General features: G+C 32.6%; 2 protein-coding genes across 2 annotated transcripts; one reads left to right on the top strand and one right to left on the bottom strand.

Moving 5' to 3' along the window:
* LOC105160714 (carboxylesterase 1-like) lies at positions 2,309-3,472 on the top strand. The gene has a single exon (XM_011078194.2). It carries the CDS (start codon positions 2,446-2,448, stop codon positions 3,412-3,414), a length of 969 nt encoding a protein of 322 aa, XP_011076496.1. The 5' UTR covers positions 2,309-2,445; the 3' UTR covers positions 3,415-3,472.
* LOC105160538 (gibberellin 20 oxidase 1-D) lies at positions 13,987-15,586 on the bottom strand. The gene is made up of 3 exons (XM_011077966.2): positions 14,864-15,586; positions 14,452-14,773; positions 13,987-14,335 (listed from the first exon to the last, which is right to left on the bottom strand). Exons 1-3 carry the CDS (start codon positions 15,430-15,432, stop codon positions 14,048-14,050), a joined length of 1,179 nt encoding a protein of 392 aa, XP_011076268.1. The 5' UTR covers positions 15,433-15,586; the 3' UTR covers positions 13,987-14,047.

Below are 17,182 nucleotides of genomic sequence, written 5' to 3'. Positions count from 1 at the left end.
AAACATGTGTCTGATGTATGCCCAGTCTTGTGACAATGCGTACAAGATAAAGTCCTTCTGTCCACATAAGTTCTCTTCTTATTTTGGAACCTGTCACCACTATTTCTGCCGTCCTTTGATGTAAATTGGTAAGCCATCTGCTGAGGAAGCGCACCAACTTCAGTATTCACTTGCCTCTGATTCTCCACTGTGAACAACATGGCGAACGCTCGTTCCAAGGTTGGTAATGGATCTTGCATCAACAATTGGCTTCTTTCGTGGTCGAAAATCTCATGGAGTCCCATGAGAAACTGCATCAATTGTACATGTTCATTTCTTTCTTCTATCGCCTTATTCACGTCACACGTACAACAGCCACAAGTACACCGCGGATTAGGCGCTAAACTTAGAAGCTCGTTCCAGAATTTCTTCAACTTAGTCACATAGGCTGTTAGTGATAGATCATGCTGTGCAATGGTGGATATCTCACGCTGGATCCGATATATCATCGGTCCATTACTTCTTCCGTATCGACTCTGTATCTCTAGCCAAAGTTCTCGTGACGAATTGACGAACATAAAGGATTCTACGATATCTCTCGAAATGGAGTTCCATGTCCAAGATGCAACCAATAAGTCCACGCGACGCCATTGCTCAAACGTCATTGAACCTGTATCCGGCCTTGGAAGCGTACCATCAATGAAGCCAAGCTTCATTTTCGTTCCTAAGGCGACATAGACGGAACGACTCCATGTTAGAAAGTTGGTGCCGTCCAGAGGTGAAGACGCCAGTGTTAAGCTGGAGTTTTCCGAGGGGTGAATATAGAGTGCTTCTCGTTCCAGCTGTTCTGTCGCAGCTCTGCTATTCAAACTTGAATCTGCCATATTTCTTCAGTATTGTGTTCAATGTAATCAATACGTATCCCAGAGACCTTCATATAGAAGGCTCTGATACCATGTTGGAATTCAAAAGAAAACGAATACAGAAAAAGTAGAAGAATTGGGGGAGAACGTAGAACTCCATTTCAGCAAAATATCTCTGTAATTTCAGTTACAGTTAAGAAGATGAAGAAGAGAGATATATATACACAAGCCACATCAGCTAACTACCAAGTAACAAACTAACAGCCTAGGCAATGAGGTGGCCCAATGAAATCAAGAATAAATGATGTAACAACCCACGCAGGCAACTCAGTAAAATACAAAGAAAGCGCATTCTCATAATGCGCTTTGTCCTTCACCCTGTATCCAAGAGTTCTTCAACCTTCACTTCATTCTCATCAAGGTGTTGAAGCTGCTGCTGCTGCTGGAACTTAGATTGATGGTGAAGGTGATGACTCAATAATATAATGCGCTTTGTCCTTCACCCTGTATCCAAGAGTTCTTCAACGTCTGCTTCATTCTCATCAAGGTGTTGAAGCTGCTGGCTGGAACTTGCTTCATTCTCATCAAGGTGTTGAAGCTGCTGCTGCTGCTGGAACTTAGATTGATGGTGAAGGTGATGACTAACTCCAATAATATACTTGTCGTGTGATTGATGTACAATTCAAGAAAAGTGATCACTCACATAGCAAGTCTAATATATTTACTTTGTAATTAATTTGAGTAAGAGTTTTTCATTATTTATTTACTTTCATAACGCTCAATTAAATCGGCCTAAATCCATATGCAAGAGATAAAATATCCTTGCGCAGTATGTTCTGTTCAGCCACGACAATAGTACGTGATGCCCCTTAATTAAGTTGATCCTAATTTCAAGAAAATAAAGTTAATGTGAGTTTTTATGGTCTCAAGCATGTTATTTTATGTATAAATTAGATTTACAATGTGATCATATATTGATCTATTGATTTTAATGAATCACATGGAAATTAATGCAAAACTTAGGTCTTAATTTGACTTTCTGATTGTTAACAGTATCTCTATTTTCATTTAATACCACGTCGTCTTTTGTATACTTAAGTTGTGTATAATTTTAAGATACAAATATAAAATATGGTAATAGTCTATAATTGAAGATATGAATCAATCTGCCAAATTCAGACAGCTTAGAATATTTTACGTACTACCCATAATGTGCTGTTTGTTCAAGATTATGAATTTGAATCTCATTAAATATGTAGGTTTTTGTCGTATATTATGTGAATTTTTGTCTTATTTTATGTGAATTATTACAATTTATTTATAATTATATTAATATATTGATTCAATCGAGAATTATTAATTTATTATTTACTATATTTAATATATAGATGTATTTATTGAATCGATGAGATGCTAAAAAGAAAAGGGGAAAAAAATCAATTGGCAACAAATGATTTTAAAATGCTCACCTAACACTTAAGCTTCAAGAATCAGACAAAGTTTTATATATATATGCTGTTGATTTCTCAAGCCGGCATTGATTATTACTCCAAGCTTCTGAATTTTCTTCAGTTTTAGAAATTAAAACCTGTCTAAATCTTCAATGGAACTCCCACAAATTGATCCCACTGCTGATCCCTGTGGCTACTTGGGAATCATCCGAAACCCCGACGGCTCGATCACACGTACGTTGAAGCTGCCTCAATGCCCCGCCTCCTCTGACGCGGCGGTCCTCAGCAAGGATATTCCTATCAACAAAGAAACCAACACTTGGGCTCGTGTTTATCTCCCCCGGCGGCCGGAGTCCTCAGCTGCTCCGGCAACCAAACTGCCCCTTCTAATTTACTACCATGGTGGAGGATTCATTCTTGGCAGTGCAGCTGCTTTGTTTATCCACAAGCTTTGCTGTGAAATCGCGAGCGAAATTCCGGCTGTGGTCGTGTCGGTGGACTACCGTCTCGCGCCCGAGCACCGTCTGCCTGCCGCCTACGATGATTGCATGGAAGCGTTGGAATGGGTCAGAAGCACCGGTGAGGAGTGGTTGACGGATTTTGCTGATCTCTCAAAGTGTTTTCTCATGGGCACTAGTGCCGGCGGAAATATAGCGTACCATGTGGGTTTACGTGCGGTGACGTGCGGGGACGGCTTGGTGCCAGTGAAGATCCAAGGGCTGATATTGCATCACCCGTTCTTTGGTGGGGTGGAGAGGACCCCGTCGGAGGTCAGATTAGCCAATGACAAGGTGTTCCCGCCATGCGTGGCGGATGTTATGTGGGATCTGGGGTTGCCGATTGGCGTTGACCGTGATCACGAGTACGCTAATCCAATGACGGCCGATAAATCACATGATTTTGAGAAGGTAAGGGATCAAGGGTGGAGAGTGCTGGTGACGGGCTGTGAGGGAGACCCCCTGGTCGATCGACAAATCGGATTAGTGAAAATGTTAAAAGAGAAGGGAGTAGATGTTGTGAGTGAGTTTAGCGAAGGAGGATTTCATGGAGTTGAGCATTTTGATGATTCTAAAGCTAAGATTCTCTATAATGTGGTCAAGAATTTTGTGCTTTCTTTCTAAGCATTTCGCTACTATTACTACCTTTTATTTTATTATATTTTATTACTTTTAAGAGGTTCGAGTTCGTCCATGTGCTCTTCCTAATTTGTTATCCACAATAAAAGAATAAAATGTTGGATATTTGATAATATTGTCAATCAGCAAACTGAATTATACTTTACAAACATGACATGATTTATATATATCATTTGGTTTATTCACATTCAATATTTATAAAATGAGTCTCTTATGTAATCCATTCAAAGTATAATTTTTTATTCATATATGATATATGATCTCATTGATGAAACAATATGGTTGTTCATTAATTCCTTTATTTTTCATGTTACTTGAAATTAGTCATGAATATAGGTCGTGATCATGCTAGTGTTAATATATGTTTAGGTCCCATTTACTATTTTTGATAAGAACGGATTGGATACTCTTTTCATATGTTTATGTTAATACGTAAAGGTCCGATGCTAATTCCACAAGCCCAAGAAATAGAGGCATGTCCGGTCTCGAGGGGTACAATACTACAATCCAGCGTAATCTAGCCAAGGTATTGGTACGCGCAAGGTCATTTATGTCCTTGGATTTGTGTATTGAATTGGTTAAAGGATGTTTAAAAGTAATTATGCTTATTTATCATACAAAGTTAAAATTACACGATTTTTTACACAATTTTTATCCATCTAATGCATACCAGAGTTCAGCAACACAATAATACTTGAAGAAACCTTTTGGAAGTCCTAAAGTCAGTAATTGAATTTGATAGGAAAATCGATAAAAATATAAAATAGTAGTAAAATATATAATGTGAAGTGCTTGGATGTAAAAATAGAAGCTAACATGAGCTTGTAAAGTGCCAAAAACAAGTGGGAGACTCATAGCCCGCTGTTTGTGTAGGTGAGAAGTGTGTGGAGTATCAACAACTTCAGTTACCTCTTTCATTAAAACAAGACCTCTATTTATAAAAGGGAAATAGAGTGATACTTGGAGGGTTAGATAGGGAAAGCTACATATCACTAGAAACATTCGGAAGTTAGCCCATTAACAAGAATATTCCTACTTGATTTGAATTTGTCTTTGAAGAGTATTTTTTTACTGGTTTCATTGATATATGAGGAGTTTGTTGGAGATTTTTAAAAGTGATGTAGCCCTTGACAGTAGAATCTAGATGAAGTGTCATCCCTGTTGTTCATCGTGTGAGTTTGCCGATTTGGTCTTAGTTTCAGATCCTACTATATTAATTTATTTTAATAAAATGAGTTTGATAACTTTTGGGGCTTAGGCCAGAAGGATTTGGTCCTGCTAAGCTGACAAACGGGATCCACTTCTTTGCTTTGGACTTTCGAAAAATAATTGAGGATCATCATCACCGTCATTTAGACGCCTCATAAATTCTATTAACTTATTTATTCCACAAATAATTCATTCAAACTTAATCAAATATTTACCCCATATAAATGACCCCTTAATCTTTGTTTTTTCTTTTATTGACAAGAGCAATACATAATATATGATAATTTTAAATGTCCTCGTATTCCACTTCTTTTCATTGTTCCTATGTAACTTTTCCAAAGTTTACCAGATCAATTGAACTAAAATCCCATGGACTTGCAGCCAATTTAGCAGCAATGTCGAGTTTTGCCAGCTCTTGGGCCTTAATTAAAATATCTAAGTGAAAAAAATGGGCCTCCTACAAATCCCAAGCAAAGAGAATAACCAACTCCACAAATTAACTTAAACTATTTTTTGAAGGTGGAAAACGAACTATTTCCGATTGAAAATTGGGAATTCCATAATTCAGATGCAGTATTTTTTTCTTCTTATATATATTTTTTAAATATATCATCATGTCATAATTAAAAATCATGACAAATATTTTAATTCATCCTCCCAAAAATCTCGATCGGCAAACGTTGTGTGCTTGTAATCAATAACTATTTATTATAATTATTTATTTGTTACCATGATCAAATATTATATTTCTTCTGGTGTAAGTACATGCACTGCATTACATGATACATTGGATAGTCTCAATGATTGCATTTATTATCTTTAGAATTTTTTTTTATTGATTAATCGCGTCTGATTACTTGTCCTGACACGCAAATTTCAACTTGCGTCATTTTCATCATGCATTTAAAATAGTAAATTGTGGATAAGTTGTTTCACATCTTATTTTTATCTTCGAAAAGGAAATTCCATACGTTGATATTTCAAGTAAATTAGAGCTATTTTGAATTGTTCCATTATATCACGTAGTGATGATCGAGAATGAATTATTAAAAATGAAGTATGAGACACATATGATGGGATATAAATTAAAATCTCAGGAAGTGTTTGTATAATTTAATATTTTTTTCGGAAAGTGTTTTAATTTTTCTTAAAAGAAATAAATAAGTGAGTAAAATATAAAAGTTGATAGCATTTGAAATGAATAATGATAAGTAGAAAAAAATTGATTTGGAAGTGTTAGGTAAAAAGTTGGTGAATTAACAGTCTATTTATGAAATTACCTAATGATTGATGGGTAGATTTCAATCATTATAGGAAGGGGTATTATTTATTTATGGGATAATTGCAGTATCTTGCATGAGGTTTGGTGTAATTAAAATTACATTTAATACCCTTAAGATTTACTTCTGTCTAATAAATAAGTCCCCGTTTGTAAAAAATTCACTAAATTTCTTGATATTAACAAAAAAAAAACTAAATAAGAAATGATATTTACCCTCAGATGAATGTATTACTAACTTATTGAAATAATTTTTTTCTGACTAAACTTCATTTTATAACTGTAAAGATATAACTCCTCACATGCACTAATGGATTAAGATGTATAAGGATAATATATTTATAAAAAGATTTATTTGGCTTGCAATCAATTAAGGATGAATATAGATTTTCATTCAATTTTTTTTAATATCAACAAATTTGATAAATTTTGACTAATAGAGGGACTTACTTGTTAGATGGAAATATGGGTGGAAGATGAGTCGAGGCTCACGTGCTGACTGGCATTCGAGCCCAAGCTCTTGGCAAGGTTGAAGTCGAGCTTGATTCTATTTGTTAGTGAGCTCGCGAGCATCACAATCTTTTTTTTTATTTTATTTATAAATATTATTTAAGTACATTTCCATATTATATCAAGTTTATATTCAAAAGGGTAAAATATACTTTGCCCCTTGAACTATTCTTCATGTAATAATTACCCCCCTAAACTAACAGATGTAACACTTACACCCCACAATCAAACTATAAAAGATTTACATGTAATTATACCAAATAAATTATAATTTGACTAAACTAGTAAATAAATTACAATAATTCGATACTCACATAAAATGAGTCAAATACGCACACATCTTGTGTGTTTCGAACTAATGATCTTAAATTTATTCATCGGATACCAGTCTTACTCTTAACCAGTAGACGAAAACATCATGGTGGGAAGAGGCATTATTTAAATATATATAAAAAATAATAACAAAAAAAAAATCATAAAATGGAAGTTGCAATAAATGCCTTAAACTGCAATAAACATCTATTCACCTACTCACAATTTTTAGCTTGTTTTAGCTAAAATATTTTTTTTTAAAAAAAAAAAAGCATAAACAGAAATTGTATTTTTAAATACCTTTTTATAAACTTAATTTAAATTATAATTTAAAAAATATTTCATTTGAATTTTTGCAAACATCTTATTTAGAGTCATAAAATTTCAACTTCATCGTCTAGTCGAATCTTAGTGGCATACGTGTCGATTTTTAATAATAGCAGTTAATTTATGTTAAAATAAATAAACAGAATTGAACTATTATTAATTTAATTTTTCTAGAAGGGATAAGAGGTGAAAGTGCGTGCTTTCAAGAAAGTTGTCGTGTTCTTCAATTTTATATTGGTCCATATTTGTAATCGCATTCTTAAAAAATCTTTATCAGAGAGAAATTGTTAATGGAAAAGACAAAGCAATGGAAGAAACAAAATCCCTTATGATAAATTAATGAACCGTTATGTGTGTTTGACATGCTGGCACCTAATTATGGCGCTAAGACCAAAGCTTAATTATTATCAATTAAGACTTAGGTGTCCCAACTCAACTCGATCATCCTATGTTTGTCCTTACATGGGGGCGCTAGATTTGCTAACTTATTTAACACACATCATCACTAGCCTAATCTTACATGTAATAATGTCCATTTCAGTACATCTATTAATATATAATGGATAATTACAATTTTTCTCTAAAATTTAATTTAATTACATATAAACTACCTATATTTTGAAAAATTACATATAGTATTTTTGAGGTTTGTTTCTGTCTAACAAATAAGTCTATCATATTAATCAAAATTCATTGAATTTATTGATATTATACCGACGATTGACTTATTATTGATTTATTGCAGGTCAAATAACTATTTTTATGATCAAATTGCTCCTATACATCTTCACACATTAATGCATATGAGGTATATCTTTACCGTTACAAGTGTAGTTTAGTCATAAAAAATATGTTTGACCTACAATAAGTCAGTAATAAGTCATCGAGGGCAAATATTAACTTTCTTTCAATTTTTTTTTGTTAATATCAATAAATTCAGTAAATTTTAAATATAGAGGGACTTATTTGTTAGACGAAAACAAACATCAGAGATATTAAATATAATTTTTTAAATTATAAAGATATTACGTATAATTACCAAATCTAAAAAAAAGAGTGTAATTGTCCTTATATATAATAAGTATAATACATTCAACATGTTAACAAATGGATTATACTCAATTTTGAATGGTATAATCACATGGCTAGGTTTTGAGTTGTTCTAAACAAAAATAATTAATCATCTAAATTATTGAGAGTGGCATTTCAAAAAAAAAAAAAAGAAAAAGAACTATTGAGAGTGTGGATATATATATATATATATATATATTGAAAAAAATTCAAGCAATTCCCTTATAATATTGTAAATGAACAAATTACTTCCATGTAAAAAAAGTACAAGTCTATACGTATTTTTTAAAATAAAGCAGTTAACCTACTTAGACAGGGATGTAAATTGCATCAAAATCTATATATTTGAATGAAAATTTTCAATATATATATATATATATATATATATGAATTCATATATAGTCGAGGAACATGAAAAAATTAACATTTCTTTTTAAATATAATTGAAAGATTAGATTGATTAGCCAAACTCGTCAAAACAGTGCTTGAATGACCATTTCAGCCTTTAAATTTAGTTTTCATTTATCAAACTTTGTAAGTTGGCTGCTGATGATCTATATAATACATTCACTTACAATAACAGATAACAAAATTGCATTTTTTGTTCCGTATAATAAGAGGTCAAATACATTTAGTTTTTTATATTATGAAATTTTTAAAATGATCTTAAAATTGAAAAAAATTAAAATATATATTTTTTTTGAAAAGTTGATTATTACTATGCTATACTGAATTTTTAAAATAATTCTAAAATTAAAAAATCGACGCAGTGAGTCCTATAAATTCTATAAATCCAGTAACGAATTCTACGTGTTCAGTTAAAATTGAATATAATGAGATTCAGATATAAACAACTAAAAAAATTATTTAGGAGTAGTTAAATTGAAAGATAAATTACAATGAACTTTCTCAGGATTTGTCATATTAATAAATACTCATCGTATTTTAAAAAATTATAAGATACCCCCTTGAAATTATAAATACCGTAACAAACACTTTCTTTTATGACAACCTATTGTAGAAAGGTATTTGTTAGATATTTATAATTTCAGAACATACTTATAAATTTTTTTAGAAATAAAAAATATTTGTAATTACAAAAAACCTCAAAATTGTCCTAAATTGAATATTAAGTTGAAATGGGAAGATAAATAAAATTGAAGCAACAACCACAAGAAAAGCAGGAAAATACAATGAAAAAGTCCCTAGGAGTTAAAATCTTGAAGTTGGTGATGGAGATAGACTGTCTCTCTTTCTACGTGCTGTTTTCTAGCGCAATGTTTTGATTTAATTTTTTCTCTCTCACTCATATATTCAATCAAAATCCCTTTTTCTTTTTCTTTTTTTGTTTTTTGTTTTTTGTGGGAATTTGCAAAGTAACATTTAATAATGTGAGAATTAAGGATAGAAACAAGATATGCTTGTCTTGTTGCAGGCACATCAAAACAAGAATTCATATGTTAAAGTATGTTGGGAGATGCAGCCAGGTCAGAGAATTCATGTGCTTTGGACCCATTGGGTGAGAAGAAAATCTCTTGTGCACAAAATCCACTACGTACAGCTGCTCAAAACCTGCTCGACTCATGGCTTTGCTGTTACCAATTACAAGACAACATGAGATCCTAAATTGTAGTTAAGAGATAATGTTAAATTAATCCAGATTCGATCATCTCCAATTATTACTTCTCTAGCTAGGATCCTCCTAGTATGACATTGCTCACCTGCCCTTAATTATTAACACTAATGTTGATGATTGTTAATCGTGGTGATTAAGTGGAACAAACCATTTCATTTTCTTCTATTTTATTTTTATAATAGTTGTATATATTTGATATATATTAAAAAAAATTTAATATTTAATTATAGTAAATTATTATGATTAAAAATAAATAGTCATTGATCATGGTCACAAAATAGTTATTTGCTGTGATTGAGTTAAAATATTTGTCATACTCATAGTCATATCAAAAATAATTTTCATGGTGGATTATTTAAGTTTATGTATCAATTTTTGTGTAACTATTGATGATTGTTAACTCGTTGGTGTTAATTGGATTGATTGATGGCGGTGTTGGAAGCAACTTGAATTTTGAGTGTACTTTGTTTGGAAACTTCTTAGGTAATTAAGTTCATAATTAATCTAATTAATTATTTGATATGGAATTATGCCAGCTACTAATTAGAATTTTTTTTTTGAAATGATTACCAATGAGATCGCATGCGTCGTTGGTGACGCATATGACCAATTAGTTTAATATTATTGTCAACAGACATGTGAAGAGCACATTTCAATAATTAAATACTGATCATAATAAAGTGAAAAATTAGAAACAATTTTTATATTATTTATTTCAGATGTGAAAGAATATACAACTTTCAAATTTTTATTATTTTAAGAAAATACAATGTCGTCAAGCATTTTAATCCAAAAAACAAAAATTCCCAAAATTACTTTGGGTTTAATTAATTGGTTATTAAAAGGCATTAGAAATAATTAATTAAATAAGAAGGTAGTAATTAAGAAAAGGAAAAAAACAAGAAGAGTAGGACAGGTGGAATCCCTGACATAATCCTAAGAAGTGTCGTGTACTGTGTGGTATAAGTTAGAAAAATGCAGCAAAGAAACAAAAACCACATAAGTTTTTTGCAGATGCAGAGCCATCGCCATTGGCCCATTGCTAAGAAACAAACGTTGCCACGTGAAGCCGGCCCTTTTGGAACCCTTCACACCAATACGATTGTGACTATCACCCTATTTCTTGTCGTTTTTTTCATGTCCCCCTCCCTCTATTTTTCACCCTACATTCAACTCTTCTATTTCTTTTTTTTTTTTTTCCCAAAAAGCATAAATATATTGAAATTTTTACAGGTGTTATTTTTTTTTTCCCTTTTTGATAAAGAGCAAAGTTCTAAATGTTGCAACTTAGTAATGGGACCGGTAAGGTAAGAAACTGTAAAAATTATATTTGAAAAATATTTGTTATAGTCCTTTAATGTTTTAGCAGTAAAAATCATGAAAGAAGAAAGTATGATGGTCATAAAAGAATATAAGATAGCAAATGTTATACCTGAGGCATGGCGGATCAATGTTTATAGATGTTCTGAGTTGTACGATTTTTTCACGTGAATTATAAATAATTGGGTGGTCATTATAAGTCCGTTCATACACGGACTCATATCGGGCTGAAACCGAGTCAGTACAACCTGAATGTAAGAAGTGTAAATTTGTTTTGTTTGTGATTATGACAAAAGAATATTACATATATATATATATATATATATATATATATATAAAGGAAATGAAGTTGTCTTAGAGTAGATGCAAAGATAGGTAATTACTAGAAGAATTATAATATTGAACTACAGTTAGCTGTCATGGTTAATAACAAGATTTGTTGTAACAAATAGTTATTGACCATGACAATACAATAGTTGTTGATCGTGGTTTTTGTGAAGGTGGCTAAAATATTTGACATAGCTTGTTTTGACTATGGCTCTTAGTTGTGGCAAATAATTTTTTTATAGTGAAAAAATGAGTTTTTTGCATCAATTTTGTTTAGTCGTAGTTAATAATACTCATTTACCATGATTTTTAACTAAAACCATTAATATATAGCTAATAGTAATTATTTTTCTAGAGATTCTTGGTTAGGGCTCCTACAGGTCGTAATTGGAATAAATAGATGAAAAATGACCAAGCCCTAAGTTGGTGTTAACGGTCCTCTGGCTTGGGGTGATTACTTCTTAGAGGAATACCTAAATCCTTACCAGTACTAATAAAAACAACTCTTGAGACGAGGTTTTTGGTACAGTTGCCATGTAAACTTAGGTAATTTCCTTTTGTTTTTGTTTTTCCTTGTTTACAATCTTTGTTGATGTACCAATTTATCCTTTTCTGCATCCCAAGTCGTAACATTGCCTTTCAGATCCTAAAGAGTGGCCAAAATGGGCAAGTTGAGGCCTATTCCTGACAGGTAGAGGGCGTGGAGAGCTCAAGTAGCGCCCATACAGTCTCAAAAAATTTGACAAAGAGCAAAGTGTTGGAGATAATTACATGACAATACATCGATGATAATTCAATGTATTGATCAATAATAAGCAATTTACAAACCACAATAAAGAATAAATAAAATTATATAAACAAAGCATCTAATACAATTAAAAGTTATAATATCCACATATTTTTAAGATTATAAAACCTCAACATATGTATATTATCAACTTGCAATTTGCACATTTTCCCACAATCCAAATTACAAAAATTAAATATAAATATGTTGGCGTAGTTCTTGAACCGAGCCAAGAATAGCGACAGGAGTGATGAGGTAGTTTACGTGGGGACTTGCACTCTCACCCACATTTCCATAAAATACAAATTAAATAAAAATAAAATAAAATTGTTGTGTTTCGTGTTTTTATAATATCGTAGAGAATGTTGCAGCACGCAAGGACAAACACCAGGACAATGTCCCAAGTATTCCTTTGGCATTCTATAATCTCTCTATATATATATGTACAGCCACATACTTCCAAATACATATAGATATAAATAATAAAATTTTAATTAAAAAAGAAATAAATTGCACAAGAATCCATTTGCACTGAAAGCTCTATCAATCCTTAATGGATTCTAGCTCCTGTTCTTCTGAATCATGATTCATTTGGTGGGTCATTCTTTCTCTTTTTTTTTTTTTTTTAATTTCCTATCTTGGATTTTTTTTTTCTTAAATCTCTATATCTTAACTTAAAATATCAAAGTAGGGCTTTGAATTATATCCTTTTAACGCTTTGAGTTTGGGCAATTTCCAATTTCACCCACAGTTCAACTGTCGAAAATTTGCATTGTAGACGCTAAAATTAAGAAAAATATCATTGGAGTGCATGGTCATAAATTAATGGGATAATTGGACTCCTCTTATGAGATTTGCTGTAATTACATGTAGATCCCCTGTAGTTTAAAAAATTACATTTAGCATCTTGAGGTTTATTTCTGGCTAACAAATAAGTTTTTCCATTAATTAAAATTTATCGAATTTGCTGATATTAACAAAAAAAACTGAATGAGAATTAATATTTACCCTCGATTGACTTATTATTGAGTTGTTGCATATAAAGAACTACCCTTATAACGGTGAAAATATACCTTTTCACATACATTAACGAGTGAAGACGTATGAGGGTATTTTGATAATAAAATAATTTACTTGATATGTAATAAATCAGTAATAAGTCAATTAAGGATAAATATAATTTTTTTCAATTTTTTTTATTAATATCAGCAAATTCAGTGATTTTTGACTAATACAGGGACTTATATGTTAGTGAAAGCAAATCTCAAGGGTACTAAATGTAATTTTTTAAATTATAGAAATTTACGTATAATTACAGCAAACCTCAAGGAAGGGGAGTATACGTGCAATAATGATTTAAACTTTTCTTTTTTTTTTTTTATATATAACTAAGATTCGAATTAAGAAGAAAGAAAATGAACAAAAAATTAGTATTTCCTTTTTCTGGAAAAATAAAAAGATTTGAACTATAGCATCATCAGTTCAGTTAATGAAAAGACACACTCAAGTTATGGCATCTACATTGGACACCATTATCAGGACGTAGATATTGAGAATCATTCTACATACTATGTGGTCAAATAATAATTAAATTACCAAATTGCCCTATATTATTCATGTATATATTCCAATTACTGAAAGAAAATAGCCTTTTCATTAAATTCTCCGAAGTTTTGCAAACCCTTTTCACCTTCCTTAATTTGCATTGCTCTCCGTATATATGTATATCATTCCATGTTTGGTTCTTGAATTGTATGTAATTAGACAAGAAACAGTTAATAAACTAAGGAAATTAAGTTTGATTAATCTTTAAGACAACATACGATTGACAAACTAATAATCACAAGACTACAGCTGTTTTCTGTTGTTGTTGTTGTTGCAACAGCCAATTTGAGAATGTCTGAAGAGTGTTCATATCAGCTCTATAATGCTTCTGTGTAAACTCGAGCAGGGCTGGCCATCTAAAGTCGGGATATATTCTAGGATTAACGGAGTCCACCAATTCAGGTGGTGGGCTCACCACCTTATCCTTCCTGGGACAAAGAAAGAAAGCAAGAGATTTCCTAGGACTCATGCTGTTCACCACTGCCCTGTGCAAACAACTTTTGTACCTCCCATTTGAAAGTGCCTGACCAAGAAAAATAAAATAAAGATCATTTTTAATAATTTTTTATAATATATATATATATTTCTAATATGATCACATATATATATATATCGAGAATATATATATTTTTGCCTCACCATGAAGGTGTCCCCGATGTTCACAACGAACGCGTTGATATTTGGAGTGATTGATCGCCACTCGTTGTCGACAAACACTTGGAGTCCACCGACCGTGTCTTGATGAAGGATTGTTAGTGATGTCGGATCACAATGAGGGCCGGTGCCTAAGGTCTGGTCTGGCTTTTGGCACGGTGGATAGTAGTTCAGTCTCATTATCGACTCATTTTCTTCAAAGAATTCTTTGAAATGGCTGCGGTTCACCCCCAGGCTCATTGCCAATAGTTCCATGATCCCTAGAGAGAGTCTGCTCATGGCACTGCAATATTCTTGATACACTTTCCTGTCAAAAATTATGTAAAGAAGATTGAGAATTTTGTAACTAAATTGTTATTTGTACAAATCATAGTATAGAAAGGTGAACTTTCCATACCCTAAGTGTGCAAAATCTTGACCCAATGTTCTCTGGAAATACTCTTCCACAATGTGTGATGAGCCCTCTTGTGCAGAGTATTCGAAGGAAAGAGTTTCCTTCCATGGAAGCTTAGAGGAGAACCGGCCGGTGAAGCTACTAGCATAACCACAATGCTCACCAAGCTTCCTTTGAGCCCTTTGCTTCTCATGGAGGGGTTGCTCGAAGAAGCAGTCCATGTAATGATGAGCGTCTGAAATGAGATTAGCATCGACACCGTGGTTCACCACTAGAAAGAAACCATGCTTCCGACACGCCTCACCCACGAGCTCAGACGCTCGAATGGAGGCATCATGGTCGCCGGAGAGAAAGCCACCTAGGTCGACAAACGGAACTTGAAGTTCCGGTGTGTGGGAGCAATTAGGCTTCTCGTGGTCGGGCCATACAAATTGTGGCGGTATGCTTGATTCGTGTTGTAGCACGGTTGCATCAAAGACTAGTGACTTCTTTTGGTCGTCTTTGTGTCTGTTGTTATTGCTCGCCGGCTGAGGCGTAGAAGTCTCGCTCATGATCATGCAGTTAATGGTCATTGCATGAGGGGTTTGTGAGTCTTAGGAGATGGGATAAGACTTAAGAGTAGATTAATGGCAAGGAAGTATGTATTTATATATGGAAGGAGAGGAGAATATTTAAGAAGAGAAGGTAGTGATGTGAAGTTTGAGGGTTGTGATAGAGGAAAAGCCAAGGCCGTTCAATGGGGGAAAATGGTGAACAAAACTTGGAATCTTTATAGTCTCCCTTCCACTGTCCCCAACACAAACAACAAAACTGGATTATTGCCAGAGAAGGGCTTGAGAAATGTTAATTTTCAAATGAGGGCTCGTATTCGGAGGAATTTGGAGATTGGACCACCCTTGTTTTGTTGTTTGTAATGTTGACAGGTAAGCGGTTCCCGATGGCTTTTGGCGTTTCTTTTGGTGGGAATTGAGTAAAAATTAACTTATCTCCACCCTACCTTGTTAGCCTAATTAATCTAATAGCGATTTTTTTTGAAATTTTGGTAGACTTGAATTTGAGGAGCTTGGAATTGTAATGAGAAATATTTTCCTACTCATACTAATTTCTATAGATAATTTAAGAATGTAAGATGGATTGAATAATAGCTTGAACAAGCTAATAATCTACAATCCAACTCAAGTTTATATATACTTCAAGCATTTTCTCAATTTTTCTAAATATATAGTTTTGAACTTGTAAGTCAACAAAAATGGTACAGAACAAAGTTTTGCATAAGAGTTTTTTGTCAATTTAATGTCAAATCTTAACATTGAAAAAAAAATTATTAGGCATGAATTTTATGCCATTTGAAATTTTTTTGCAGAAACAAGACCAAAAGTGTCAATATTATAGGATAAAATACATTTTACTATATTATGCGACTAAAATGCTCGAAAGCAAATGGTGGGTACATGACTACATTAATCTTATGTCTGATGAACAACCCTTTTTTTTTTTTTTTATTGCACATATCTGACAAAGCTAATCAGACATTTAAATTTAAATTCAAGACCTTTCATAAGAAATTTTGAGCCCGAACCACTGGATTGTTTTCTAAAAATGGACAACATAGTTAAAAATTTTATGTTTGATGGATGAATTAAAAAAACTTGAACCCAAAGCATGACTGGAAGTCTTACGTTTGATTGACAACTTAAGAAATGAAGTCTTACTTTGAAAAAATCTGGAGCATGCATCATTAACATCCAAATTAAGAAGACATTATTAAAATTTTGAAATGGTTAAGAGTTGACTTCCCCCTAGTGATGAAGGAGAGCAGCCGGGGTTCTTGGTGATACTTTCTTTTTGCACATGATAGCATTTTCAGGTGTCCATCTTTGTTCCCCGGACCTATTTGCCCTTGAAGCTTACAAGAATATTGTAACAATTCGGACCAATAGGCATAGAAACAACCAATTACAAAGTTGACATAAGAGGTTCCACAGGTAGTGCTACGTGATCAATATTATCAATCTTGTCGTGAATAATCCAAAAGAATTGAGGCCATTCGTGTCCATAAGACGCCACGCATTTGCCAAATATAGCTACGCAACTCTACCTCGCTCATTCTACCAATTTCCAATGTTTTGTTTTTATTATTAAAATAAATATCGCTAGTTCTCGATACGTAAATTAAATTCAGACCTATTCGATATAATTCCAAAATAATGTACAATTCAAATCTAATGTCATGACAAGTTTACTTTCATGATTATAATTTAAATTTAAATAATTCATTTTGTATTGAACGAACAATGCTGACTCGTTCATGATCTAGTATAA

This window comes from Sesamum indicum, linkage group LG4, assembly GCF_000512975.1.
Source record: "Sesamum indicum cultivar Zhongzhi No. 13 linkage group LG4, S_indicum_v1.0, whole genome shotgun sequence".
NCBI lineage: Eukaryota > Viridiplantae > Streptophyta > Magnoliopsida > Lamiales > Pedaliaceae > Sesamum > Sesamum indicum.
This window is presented reverse-complemented; position numbering and strand designations above follow the sequence as displayed.